This window comes from Panthera pardus, unplaced genomic scaffold (assembly GCF_024362965.1).
Source record: "Panthera pardus isolate Hobbes unplaced genomic scaffold, ASM2436296v1 HiC_scaffold_8, whole genome shotgun sequence".
Taxonomy (NCBI): Eukaryota; Metazoa; Chordata; class Mammalia; order Carnivora; family Felidae; genus Panthera; species Panthera pardus.
In genome coordinates, this window is record NW_026527013.1 from 21,277,830 (window position 1) to 21,290,601 (window position 12,772).

Here is a 12,772-nt window from a genome sequence, read left to right on the forward strand (position 1 = left end):
TTCCACTGACTGGTCCTGAGCTACTATCCCAATTTTTAAAAAATGTTGTTTTATAAAATACAATAGTACCTAGCAGGGCAAAGCACTTTGATTACTTTTCTCCCTTTTTTTCCTGGTAACTAACATGTTGATCCCTTCATAAGAATGCCAGCATAATTCTGTCAGGTTCCAAAAACAAGTCTTTCATGTCCATAGACTGTTTCTCTTCCCATAGATTCCATATATTCCTTTTAAGGTTATTTCTTTTTTATTGTTGTTTGTTTAGAGAGAGAGAGAGAGAGAGAGAGAGAGAGACAGAGAGACAGAGAGACAGAGAGACAGAGTGGAGTGGGGAGGGGCAGAGAGAGAATCCCAAGCAGGCTTCACGCTGTCAGCACAGAGCCTGATATGGGGCTTGAATTCACAAACCGTGAGATCATGACCCGAGCCGAAATCAAGAGTCAGACACTTACCCAACTGAGCCACCCAGCAGCGCTCCCAAGATTATTTCTTAATGAATCTTGTGGTTAAGATGAATCAGATATTTTCTTCTACATGACTTTCCTAACAGCTGCTAAAGCGTATTCAACATTTTTATCTTACTCTCAAAAGTCTTGTGAATTACTGTTTTGTTTATATAAGAAAGCTATTGACTTGTATATGGACTTTGAAATTCCTATTTGTTGAATTCTTGGTTTTCAAAACTTTAGTTAATTTCTCCCCCATTATCTGCAAAAAAAAGTTTTGCCTCTATTGTCAATATTTTTAGTATTTTGTTTGTCTGCATTGGCTACTTTCAGAAAAATATAGATAATAGTAGTAGAGCAAGCACATTTAGGTGTGAGAAACAAATGTAATTTTAAAAAATCACTTTGAGGAAATATCCATCTAAAGACTTAAGTAAATGAAGACAGTTACTATACTTTATCAAATAATTTCTCCTTAGATCTATTAATGCAATGAAATGTTTTACTGAATTTTCCTAATTTTGACCAATCCTTGCATTTGTAGAATGAACTTCCACCTACTTGGTCATATTGTTCTTAAATAACTACTTTGATTTCATTTATAAAAATATATTTTCTCCGAGTATTTTTTGCATTAATATTCATAAGTTAGACTGAACTATAGCTTTTCCGGTTTTATTTTGTCAGGCTTTGAAATCAAGATTATTCTGGTTTTGTAAAATAACTGGGAAGTTTTCTTTGTTTTCTATGCTCTGAAAGAATTTAAACCATAGTATAATTATAGGTCTCTTAAAGGGTTAAAAGAACTCACCTACAGAATTATCTGATCTGAGTACTCTGTGATTAGCTCTCAAGACATTAAAAAAAATTTCTTCTTGTTGTTGTCCACTTACGTGTTACACCTCTTCTTGATGCCACTTTAGTGATTTATATTGTCCTAGGAAATTATTCATTTTATTCAGGATTTCAATTTATTAACAAAATTTACAAGTCTTTAAATTTCTTCCACATTTATATGTCTGAGCTTAATTCTCTTCTTTTTTTTATTAGGAGAGTTGGTCATTTATTTCACTGGACTTGTCAAATGATTAGCACTTGGATTCACTTCTTTCTTTATTATTTGAGAGAGGGAGGGAGAGGGAGAGAGGACGTGAGCACATGCATGCACGTAAGCCAGCAGGAGAGAGGGGAAGAGGGGGAGAAACCAAATCTCAAGCAGGCTCCATGCTTAGTGTGGAGCCTGACACGGGGCTCAATCCCATGACCCTGAGACCATGACACGAGCTGAAATCAAGTCAATCGACTGAGCCACCCAGGCGCTCCTATTTAATTTTTTTTTAAAGTAGGCTGCATGCCCAACGGGGGACTTAAACTCATGACCCTGAGATCAAGAGTCTCATGCTCTACTCATTGAACCAGTAGGTGCCCCTGGATTTACTTTTCAGCTCTACTGTTGTTTTCTAAGTATTAATTTCTGTCTCTTTTATAGTTCCCTTCTTTCTGTTTATGTAAGGTTTTATGTTGTTGCTCTTTTTCTAATTCTGATTTTGAATGCTTTATTCATTTATTTTCTGGAATAGGTATTTTGAAGTGTAAAATTCTTTTCTGTGTGGCTTTTAGCTACATACCTTTTCCAAGTTAAAACTGTCTTCAGTTCGACTATCCTCTGAGTTGTCTGTGTTCTTCTCATCATCCCCTTTATCTGCATTTGCAAATACAGAGGCCACTCGGACCACAGGCAAGGGCACATCCCGAGGGACAAACCTCACTGAACTGATGGGCATGGTCCACAGTTTAATTTTCTTAAAAGATTTGGTTTTGGCAGAATACCGTGATTCACAGACAAAAACATCCTCATCTCGAAAGTTTTCTGGGCATAATTTAAAGTATTCCTGGGAGATATAATAAAATTAATAAGTTAGGTGAATATTCTGAAAACCAGTCAACCATAAAAACCAAAACCACACATCAATCAAGCAAACAAACAAAAGCTAAACTGTTAAGACTTTTTGACAGTTAACCACAAATAGTAAATGGCTAGAGATGTAGGAGCAATTTCTTGCTACAAAATAGCCTTATTAAATACACACCCTTTAGCTTATTTAAAAAAAAATTTTTTTAATGTTTATTTTATTTTTGACAGAGAGAGACAGAGCATGAGTGGGGGAGGGGCAGAGAAAGAGGGAGACCCAGAATCCAAAGCAGGCTCCAGGCTCTGAGCTGTCAGCACAGAGCCTGATGTGGGGCTCGAACTCACAGACCGTGAGATCATGACCTAAGCTGAAGTTGGACGCTCAATCGACTGAGCCACCCAGGCGCCCCCACACCCTTTAGCTTATTTAGCTTACCAACAGCCCTTCTGAAAATATATTAACATTTCATAATACAGCTATAACGTTCTTGAAAGCTTTGGGGCAGGGGTCAATGTGCCTGTATCAGATAGATACACAAAAAGTATACTTTATTACCTAAAAAAGCATACTGACAGTTTTCAGAAAATTATCTTTCAGAAAATGTCATCCTCAAAAATTAACCTCGCAGTATAAAAAAAACTTTAAGCTAACTGCATTCAACTATATGATGTAGGCAGCAAATGGTCTTCCATCATCATGATCAGATTAATTTCTTCCCAAATCTTTTACACACAGCCATACAGATACAGTTTAAAAAAAAAAAATCAAACGGTTTAAAACAGAGCTTCTAATTTGTAAATACTGATTTTTCCATGTTCGTAAATTTTATTTTCATGGAATGATTTGTACTTTGGGAACTAATGAGTTTCTTACCTTGACAAACATGACCACACATTTTCCTAGAATTTTACTAACAGGAACTTTATTGTAATAGTCACTCTTAAAAACTTCTTTTTCTAGAAATTTTCGTGTAGCCAGATGGAATGTTTCATTTGGCCGATAAAACCAACAGCCATACAACCATTTTTCACCTCAAAAACAAAAAGGGAGAGAGAGAGAGAGAGAGAGAGAGAGACAGAATTACCATTAACAGAAATCACACATTCTTTGCAAAACGAGCAAATTCTCCATCTATTCTCTTATGGCCCGAACCCAATGATGTGCTTTTTAAGCCACAGGTCCTTAAAATAATTATCTTAGAAGAAATGATACTTGAAAATAATGAAGTATAAGAAGGCCTAAAAAATGCTACTCTCCCTCTCACATGAAAAGATAGGTAATATACCAGATGAGGAGGGTGATGAGAGCTGCTCCACTCTGCCGGGGCCAGGACACGGCCAGGGATGCATGCTTAAGAAGGATACCACATACTAAAGGACGCAGTTAGCACTCAGGGCAAGGGATGCAAAGCTGAGGGAATTGGATTGCCTGGATCACATTTCTGCCTGCTTCTGGCTTCATTAACTCCTAAGGTAAAGGCAACTGTTCTAGGACACCTTTTTAAAATCAAATTCTAGGGGCGCCTGGGTGGCTCAGTCGGTTAAGCGTCTGACTTTGGCTCAGGTCACGATCTCGCGGTATGTGAGTTCGAGCCCCGTGTCGGGCTCTGTGCTGACAGCTCAGAGCCTGGAGCCTGTTTCAGATTCTGTGTCTCCCTCTCTCTCTGACCCTCCCCCGTTCATGCTCTGTCTCTCTCTGTCTCAAAAATAAATAAACGTTAAAAAAAAAAAAAAAATTTAAAATCAAATTCTAAGCCAAGGCACATGTCTCTCTATAATTTATTCTTCACTTGTGATTTATACCAGACTGGTTTTGCCAGAAGCAAAACGTGAGCCTTTAGTTCCTGTGAGTCTCTGCCATCCTCCAGAGTTTGGCTGACTGGTTTTAATAAACACCAGTGGAGCAAATGAATCTCAGCTTCACTTCAAGAAGATGCATTTCTTTTGACTCAATTGTACCACTCACTGGCCCAAGAGTGCTAGATCCCATGTTTTCATATAGTGGGTGCTTACTTATATTTACTGATACACTATAGAACAACTATTGTCTGAGTGACAGTTTTCTTCCTTGAGACCCAAGGAGGAGTAAAATAGTTACATGTCACCAATCTGTCCTTTGATTTAAAATGAACTTACCAGCAGAATCTTCCCACAGTCTCTCAATACAGACTATGTGTGGCTGCAGGCTGGCCTCCGCGGGCTCCACGTAGACGTAATCTCCAACATGGTACATGCTGTTCTTAAAGCTGCAGTCCTGGCTGTATGTGCGGTGTAAGCCTGAGAGGCCTGCAGTGCCTGAGGAGTCTTCACTCTTTTCAGCTTCTTAGGTGAAAAAGAAAAAAAGGTTCCCATTCAAAGCATGTTGGAATCAGACATAGGATTCAAACAACACATACTACTACATTTCATTCTTTTCTAGACCTTCAAGGTCTAGTGCCTTTTTGAATTATAACCGCCATTAATTTAAGTAAGTCCATAAATAAAGGATCTACAGAATAAAAATAACCACCTTAATAATAAATGCTCGAGACAGTCATTCTGGATAATAATGAAAGGTATAAAGAAGAAAATAGGTAGAAGGTAAAGAAGGTAAAGAAGAAAATAGATTACATGTAAATCATGTAATCTGGAAATAATCTCATATGTACTTCCTCTTCATCTTAATGCCTCTGAAAAAATTTTCCCTAAGTTACTCTATGGGTATGTCACAATTAATGGAATCTTAGAACTGAGAAAATACGAACATGCATATTATGCAATATAATGTGAACTATACATGTCTACACTAAAGACAGAACTGTGCAGTTCCCCTGAGATTAATGCTTTTCAATAGGACTTATTTTTGTTAAATAATACTTTTTAATGGCTCCCATACAAGCCATCATTTACAAATACCACAGGGTTTTTGTTTTTTAAGATAAAACTGTGCCCACATCTTTGATTACTTCTTTATGGTAATTTTCTATAAATAGGACAGCTAGAAAGAAGCATTTTAAATGTTTTTAATATGCCTATTCCAAACCAACCCCCCAAATTCTGTACCAATTTAAGTCCCTCACTGTGTGGCTACAGGGTCTGTTTCTCCATTCTCATGCTCCAACATTTCTAATTTTTTAAGTTTTGACAATATTGGTGGAAAATGTTATCTAGTATTCGATTAGTCAAATATAACAAATATAACATATAACATATACAAGAAATTCTGTAACATATACAAGAAATTCACAAGGTACTTGAGATTATACACCAACAAGAACATGGTCAACTGTATGGAAAAGGACAGAGAGAGTACAAAACCCCCAAATTCTAGAGACAGGAAACAGGATGATAAAACAACTCAGCTGAAAATATGAAAAAGGATGATTTAGAGGGCAGAGTCCTGAGCCATAAAGGACTATTTCTAGGCCTTGAAACCTAATGGTTCTGCCTCGCTGGATTTCAAGATTGCTTGGAATTGAAGACCCTTTCCCTTCCATTTCTCCCTTTCTCAATGGGAATGTCTCTTAATTATTATTCTATGCATGTCCCATCAATGTATTGTAGGAGCAAAGGACTTGTTTTTGGTTTCATAGGTCCACAGAGGGAGAGGAACTGTGTCCCAGGATGGGTCACACCCAGAGCCTCACCTATATATACCAACTTAAATGATTTAATTAAAAAAATTTTTTTAACATTTATTTATTTTTGAGACAGAGAGAGACAGAGCATGAACAGGGAAGGGGCAGAGAGAGAGGGAGACACAGAATCTGAAACAGGCTCCAGGCTCTGAGCTGTCAGCACAGAGCCCGACACGGGGCTCGAACTCACGGACCGTGAGATCATGACCTGAGCTGAAGTCGGATGCTTAACCGACCAAGCCACCCAGGCACCCCTTAAATGATTTAAATAGTAAGATTGGAGGCTTTTGAGCTCATAAAGCTGATAATATTTAGATAAGATTTTGATACCCGCCAGCAGGGTGTTATTGCAACAAATAACTAAGAAATATGAAGCGACTTTGGAATTGGGCAGTAACAGAAACTGGGAGAATTTTGAACAGAGCAAAGGCCTCAGTTGCCTTGCATAGACTATGGTAGAGAAACGGACATTAAAGACTTGGCAGTAGAAGGCTCAGGTGGAAATGAAAATGTTACTGGAAAGGGGGTCCTTGTTACACAGTGGCAGAAAGCTTAGCAGAACTATGTCTGCAATTACTTGGATTCTGGCTTCCTGGGCTGATCTTTGGTTATCTTTCTCCTTCTTTGTTCATTTGTTGTTCTGCTACCTCTTGAGATTTCTTCCACTTCATCTTCTAATCCTTCTCTAAATGATTCCTTTCTGCTATCATTAAAAATATATATATTTATTTATGTATGTACATATTTCTTTATTTTTAGGAGAGTGCAAGCAGGCGAGGGGCAGTGAGGGGGACAGAGGACCTGAAGCAGGCTCTGTGCTGACAGCAGTGAGCCTGATGTGGGGCTGGAACTCACGAACCGCAAGATCATCACCTGAGCTGAAGTCAGACGTTCAACTGACTGAGCCACCTGGGGGGCTCATTAAAAAAATTTTTAAACGAATCAATTTGACATATAACAATGTGTAAATTTAAGCTGTACAACCAGTTACTTCAATACACTTATATATTGTTGCCACTACAGTGACACTTACCACATTACTTAATCATAGTACAGTACTATTGGCTATATTCACTTTACTGTGCATTAGCTCTCCATGGCTATTTACCACTCCTTACAAGGTTGTACCCTTAAACACCCTCACTCTTATCGCCTCACCCCACTCTATTGTTTTTATTCAAAGGGGACCTTATTTAAAAAAAAATTTTTTTTAAGTTTATTTATTTTTGAGAGAGAGAGAGAGAGAATGCAAGCAGGGGAGGGACAGAGAGAGGGAGAGAGAGAGCATTCAAAACAGGCTCTGCACTGTCAGTACAGAGTCTGATGTGGGGCTCGAACCCAAGAACCGTGAGATCATGACATGAGCTGAACTCAAGAGCCAGGTGCTCAGCCAACTGAGCCACCCAGGCGCCCCTCTGCTATCATTTTTTAAAAACAGTTGCATTGAGGGCGCCTGTGGCTCAGTCAGTTAAGCATCCGACTCTTGGTTTCAGCTCAGGTCATGATCTCAGGGCTTCTTCGTGAGTCTGAGCTCCATATCAGGCTCTGTGCTGGCAGTGTGGAGTCTGCTTGGGATTCTTTCTCTCTGCCCCTTCACCACTTGTGCTGTCTCTGTCTCTCTCAAAAGTAAATAAACTTAAAACAAAAAAAGTTTCATTGAGATATAATTTACACAACATATACATACAATTCCCCTACTTCAAGTGTGTAATTCAGTTTCTTGGTATGTTACTAATTTAAAAAAGTGTAGGGGCGCCTGGGTGGCGCAGTCGGTTAAGCGTCCGACTTCAGCCAGGTCACGATCTCGCGGCCCGTGAGTTCGAGCCCCGCGTCAGGCTCTGGGCTGATGGCTCGGAGCCTGGAGCCTGTTTCCGATTCTGTGTCTCCCTCTCTCTCTGCCCCTCCCCCGTTCATGCTCTGTCTCTCTCTGTCCCAAAAATAAATAAAAAACGTTGAAAAAAAAAAATTAAAAAAAAAAAAAAAGTGTGATAATATACCACATAAAATTTGCCATTTTTTGACCATTCTTAAGCACGTATTTCAGTGGCATTAATTACATTCACAATGTTGTGCAGTCAGAACCACTTCTATTTACAAAACTTTTCATTTCAAACAGAAACTCTGTAACCATTAAGCACATTTCTCATCCCCACCAGACCCTGGTAACCTCTATACTACTTTCTGTCTCTATGAATTTGCTACTCTAGGTACCTTATGTAAGTGGAATCATACACTATTTGTCCTTTCATGTCTGGCCTATTTCAGTTAGCATAATGTTTTCAAGGTTCATCCATGTTGTAGCATGTCGTTATCACCATTTCATTACATTTTATGGGGGAATAACACTCTATTGTATGTATATGTACCACATTCATCCGTTGTTAATGGACATTTGGGTTGTATCTGTCTTTTGCCTCTTGTGAATAATGCTGTTCTGGATATTGGTATACAATTATGTGCAGGAGTCCCTGCTTTCAGTTCTTTGGGTATACACCACGAGTGGAACTAATGGATCACATGGTAATTCAATAATTACCTTTGTAAGGAATTGCCAAACTGTTTTGCCATAATGGCGGTACCATTTTACATTCCCACCATCAATGTATAAGGGCGCCAATTTCTCCACATCCTCAACAACACTTGCTGGTTGTTGTTTGTTTGTTTGTTTTTTATAACAGCCATCCTAAAAAGAAGTGGTATCTCAATGTAGGTTTGATTTGCATTCCCCTAACGATTAATGATATTGAACATTCTTCATGTGATTACAGCCATCTGTACAATTTCTTTGGAGATAGGTCTGTTTCCATACTTTGCCCAGTTTTGAATTGTTTTGTTACTGAATTTACATATCCTGGACATCAGACTCTTATCAGATGTATGATTTGTGAATATTTTCTCTCATTCTGTTGGTTTGCCGTATTTTCAATTTCCAAGAAATTTTCTGTTCTGTGACTATTCGTTTTTATGGCCTCCTGTTTTTATTTTATGGATGCAGTAGCTTGTCATCTCTCTGAAGGTCTAAATCTTTATCAGTTTTTTTTTTAATGTTTATATATTATTTATTTATTATTATTTTTAATATTTATTTATTTTTGAAAGAGATAGGGAGAGCACAAGCAGGGGAGAGGCAGAGAGGATCTGAAGCAGGCTCTGTGCTGACAGCTGAGAGCCCATGTGGGGCTCAAACTCATGAACCCCGAGATCATGACCCGACCTGAAGTCGGATGCTCAACTGACAGAGCCACCCAGGTGCCCCTAAATGTTTATTTTTGAGAGAGAGAGGGAGAGCATGAGCGGGGGAGGGCAGAGAGAGATGGGTACAGAGGATCTGAAGCAGGATCTGAGCTGACAGACAGCTGACAGCAGACAGCCGGGCATGGGGCTCACACAAACTGTGAGATCATGACCTGAGCCGATGTGGGATGCTCAACCGAGCCACTCAGGCACCCGTTTTTGTTTTGTTTTTAAAAATTTTCTCCATCTGCCTTGTTTTTTTCCAAGGTCCTTTTTCTCTTTTTGTTTTGTTCTCTATCTTACATCTTAGAGGTTTGCCTTAAATATTTGATCCTATTTAAATTAAGTACCTGCTCCTATTTAAAAGCAAAATACTAAAAAAACTGACTAGAAGCTCTTTATGTACATAATTTTGCCCCACTGCCTGATCCATTTCTCAAGAGAAAAATCTCCTATTTCAAAACTAGAAGCCTGACTGCCAGCATTCTTGGAGCAAAAGAGTTACAAGGGGTCTCACTACTTAGTATAAACCCTCTTATGACCCCCCTCTTCAGAACTGTACCTCTAACCTTTCAGTATGCTGCTGTCTCTCAGACTAGACTCTTGAAGGCAAACAGTCACAGGAAAGGTTGGTAAGTGATCTGGTGGTTGAACTCAAATTTAGAGTTAACTAATCCTCCTGTTTTCAGCACCTCCATTTGTAGAAGTACCTGGTGCTCTAATCCCTGCACCATTCTAGACAGGAATTGGCCTACTTAAGGTCTTCATCTGATGCCAGCACTGAAGTCAGTGTTAGCAACCTACTCGTACATTTTCTAGCTCCCAAATTCCCATTGCCACCGTCTCCTTTTCAATGGTTTCCCTTTTTTTTTTTTTTTTTTTTTTTTTTGAGGGAGGGGAATGTTTTACATTTATGTCTTTTGTTTTGCTTTAAAATCCATTTTCCATCATTTTAGAGGTGTTTTGGGATGTACTAGTAGTACGCATCTGTACAACCTGCCACATTTAGGTGACAAGTCCTTCATATTGTTTTACTTTTGCTTACTTACCTTTGAGTACTTAGTTCTGGTAGTTAATACAAAAACACAGTGTGTGAGATCTTCTCGTTTCCCTCAATTTTCATCATTATTAAGAAAACTCCTCTTATGGCTTAAAGGCAGAGAAGAATGACTGACACACACAACCACTACACTACTTTCTGGTGATTGCTGTCTTTTTAATATTCATTAAGTAACTCAACATAGGATGATCTGAAGCAGACTACAGTTGTCTCACGGCTAGTAATAACTAGTTACAATAACCCTCTGGGTCCCCTTTCTTAGTCCTTCCAGTGTTAACTTCACATTCTATGGCAAACACCACTTCTTACCTACTTCCAGTTACACTGCTGGGAAATACAGTCCCTGAGTTGGTATATATAAAAAAGAAGTATTAACAGAGCTGGTCTTGGCAGCCTTAGAAAGTAGCTTTGGGCAGCAGGGCTCTGGCTCCTCTCATCAACAAAGGCCTGCAGGCTCCTGAGATAGGCACAGTGATGGGAAAGGAAAATCTCCTACATATAGATTTTTTTTTCTTTTCTAAGTTTTTGTTTTTGTTTTTTTAATGCTTATTTTGTGTGTGTTTGTGTGGGGGAGAAGAGAGAGAGGAGAGGAGAGGAGAGGAGAGGAGAGGAGAGGAGAGGAGAGAGAGGAGAGGAGAGGAGAGGAGAAGAGAGGAGAGGAGAGGAGAGGAGAGGAGAGGAGAGGAGAGGAGAGGAGAGGAGAGGAGAGGAGAAGAGAGGAGAGGAGAAGAGAGGAGAGGAGAGGAGAGGAGAGGAGAGGAGAGGACAGGAGAGGAGAGGAGAGGACAGGAGAGGAGAGGACAGGAGAGGAGAGGACAGGAGAGGAGAGGAGAGGACAGGAGAGGACAGGAGAGGAGAGGAGAGGACAGGAGAGGAGAGGACAGGAGAGGAGAGGACAGGAGAGGAGAGGAGAGGACAGGAGAGGAGAGGAGAGGACAGGAGAGGAGAGGAGAGGACAGGAGAGGAGAGGAGAGGAGAGGACAGGAGAGGAGAGGAGAGGACAGGAGAGGAGAGGAGAGGAGAGGACAGGAGAGGAGAGGAGAGGACAGGAGAGGACAGGAGAGGAGAGGAGAGGACAGGAGAGGAGAGGAGAGGACAGGAGAGGAGAGGAGAGGAGAGGACAGGAGAGGAGAGGAGAGGACAGGAGAGGAGAGGAGAGGAGAGGACAGGAGAGGAGAGGAGAGGACAGGAGAGGACAGGAGAGGAGAGGAGAGGAGAGGAGAGGACAGGAGAGGAGAGGAGAGGAGAGGAGAGGACAGGAGAGGAGAGGACAGGAGAGGAGAGGAGAGGACAGGAGAGGAGAGGACAGGAGAGGAGAGGAGAGGAGAGGAGAGGAGAGGAGAGGACAGGAGAGGAGAGGAGAGGACAGGAGAGGAGAGGACAGGAGAGGAGAGGACAGGAGAGGAGAGGAGAGGACAGAAGAGGAGAGGAGAGGACAGGAGAGGAGAGGAGAGGACAGGAGAGGAGAGGAGAGGAGAGGAGAGGAGAGGACAGGAGAGGAGAGGAGAGGAGAGGACAGGAGAGGAGAGGAGAGGAGAGGACAGGAGAGGAGAGGGAGAATCCTAAGCAGGCTCCATGCTCAGCATGGAGCCCAACGTAGGGCTTGAGGTAGGGCTCAAACTCACGTACTGTGAGATCATGATCTGAACAGAAATCAAGAGTCAGACACTTAACCAACTGAGCCACCCAGGTGCCCCTCCTGGGGCACCCCTCCTGTCTTTTTATATGGCTTTGCTTTTCTACCACATGTCTTCTTCACAGACTAAGTCACTGGAAATATTTCCTGGTAGCAAAGGATCAATCAAGGGTAGTGACCAATAATCTTTAAAATGTCAGTATTGGGGTGCCTGGGTCCATTAAGTGTCCGACTTTGGCTCAGGTCATGATCTTGCAGTTCGTGAGTTCGAGTCCCACAGCAGGCTCTGTGCTGACTGCACAGAGCCTGGAACCTGTTTCAGATTCTGTGTCTTCCTCTCTCTGCCCCTCCCCTGCTCATGCTCATGCTCTGTCTCTCTCTCTCTCTCTCAAAACTAAATACATTTAAAAAAAAGAAAATGTCAGAACTATTTTTTCTCTAGAATGTACGAGGATTACATAATGGGTTCATGTATCATTACTAATCCACCATGAAGCAAGATAGGTGTCCTAAGTTCCTGCTCCTCTATTAGATCCAAGGCCCAAGAAGCAGTAAGTCCCACAACTAAGTGTGCATCAGAACCACCTACGGGGCTTGTTAAAACATAGACTCTGCCTTCAGAGTTTCTGAGTCTGTAGGTCTGGAGTGGGACCAGAGAACGTGTATTTCTAACAAGCTCTCAGGTGATGCTGATGTGATGCTGCTTGCCTTTAGGTCACATTTTGAGAACTGCCTCAGTAATTCAAGAAGCCACTGTTGCTAATTTTGTATCACCAGATAAAGTGTCAACAAAACTTAAAAAAAAAAAAAAAATCCCAAGTATAAGAAATTTTGTCAGTAGAAACAATGTGAATCGTCCTAAATGTC

The 12,772-nt window shown here is 40.7% G+C and overlaps 1 protein-coding gene across 46 annotated transcripts in view; it reads right to left on the minus strand.

Annotated features, from left to right (window-relative positions):
* The window catches only part of PBRM1 (polybromo 1), a 118,068-nt gene that overhangs the window by 30,758 nt on the left and 74,538 nt on the right, over positions 1 to 12,772 (minus strand). For 29 of the 46 annotated variants that reach the window (XM_019417125.2, XM_019417117.2, XM_019417116.2 and 26 more), the window contains 3 exons: positions 4,495 to 4,680; positions 3,233 to 3,390; positions 2,075 to 2,338 (listed from right to left, as the gene is read on the minus strand). In XM_019417125.2, coding sequence (XP_019272670.2) covers positions 2,075 to 2,338; positions 3,233 to 3,390; positions 4,495 to 4,680 — 608 coding nt within the window. The remainder of the gene's footprint in view (positions 1 to 2,074; positions 2,339 to 3,232; positions 3,391 to 4,494; positions 4,681 to 12,772) is intronic. The other 17 variants (XM_019417120.2, XM_053897986.1, XM_053897983.1 and 14 more) reach the window with 3 other exon arrangements.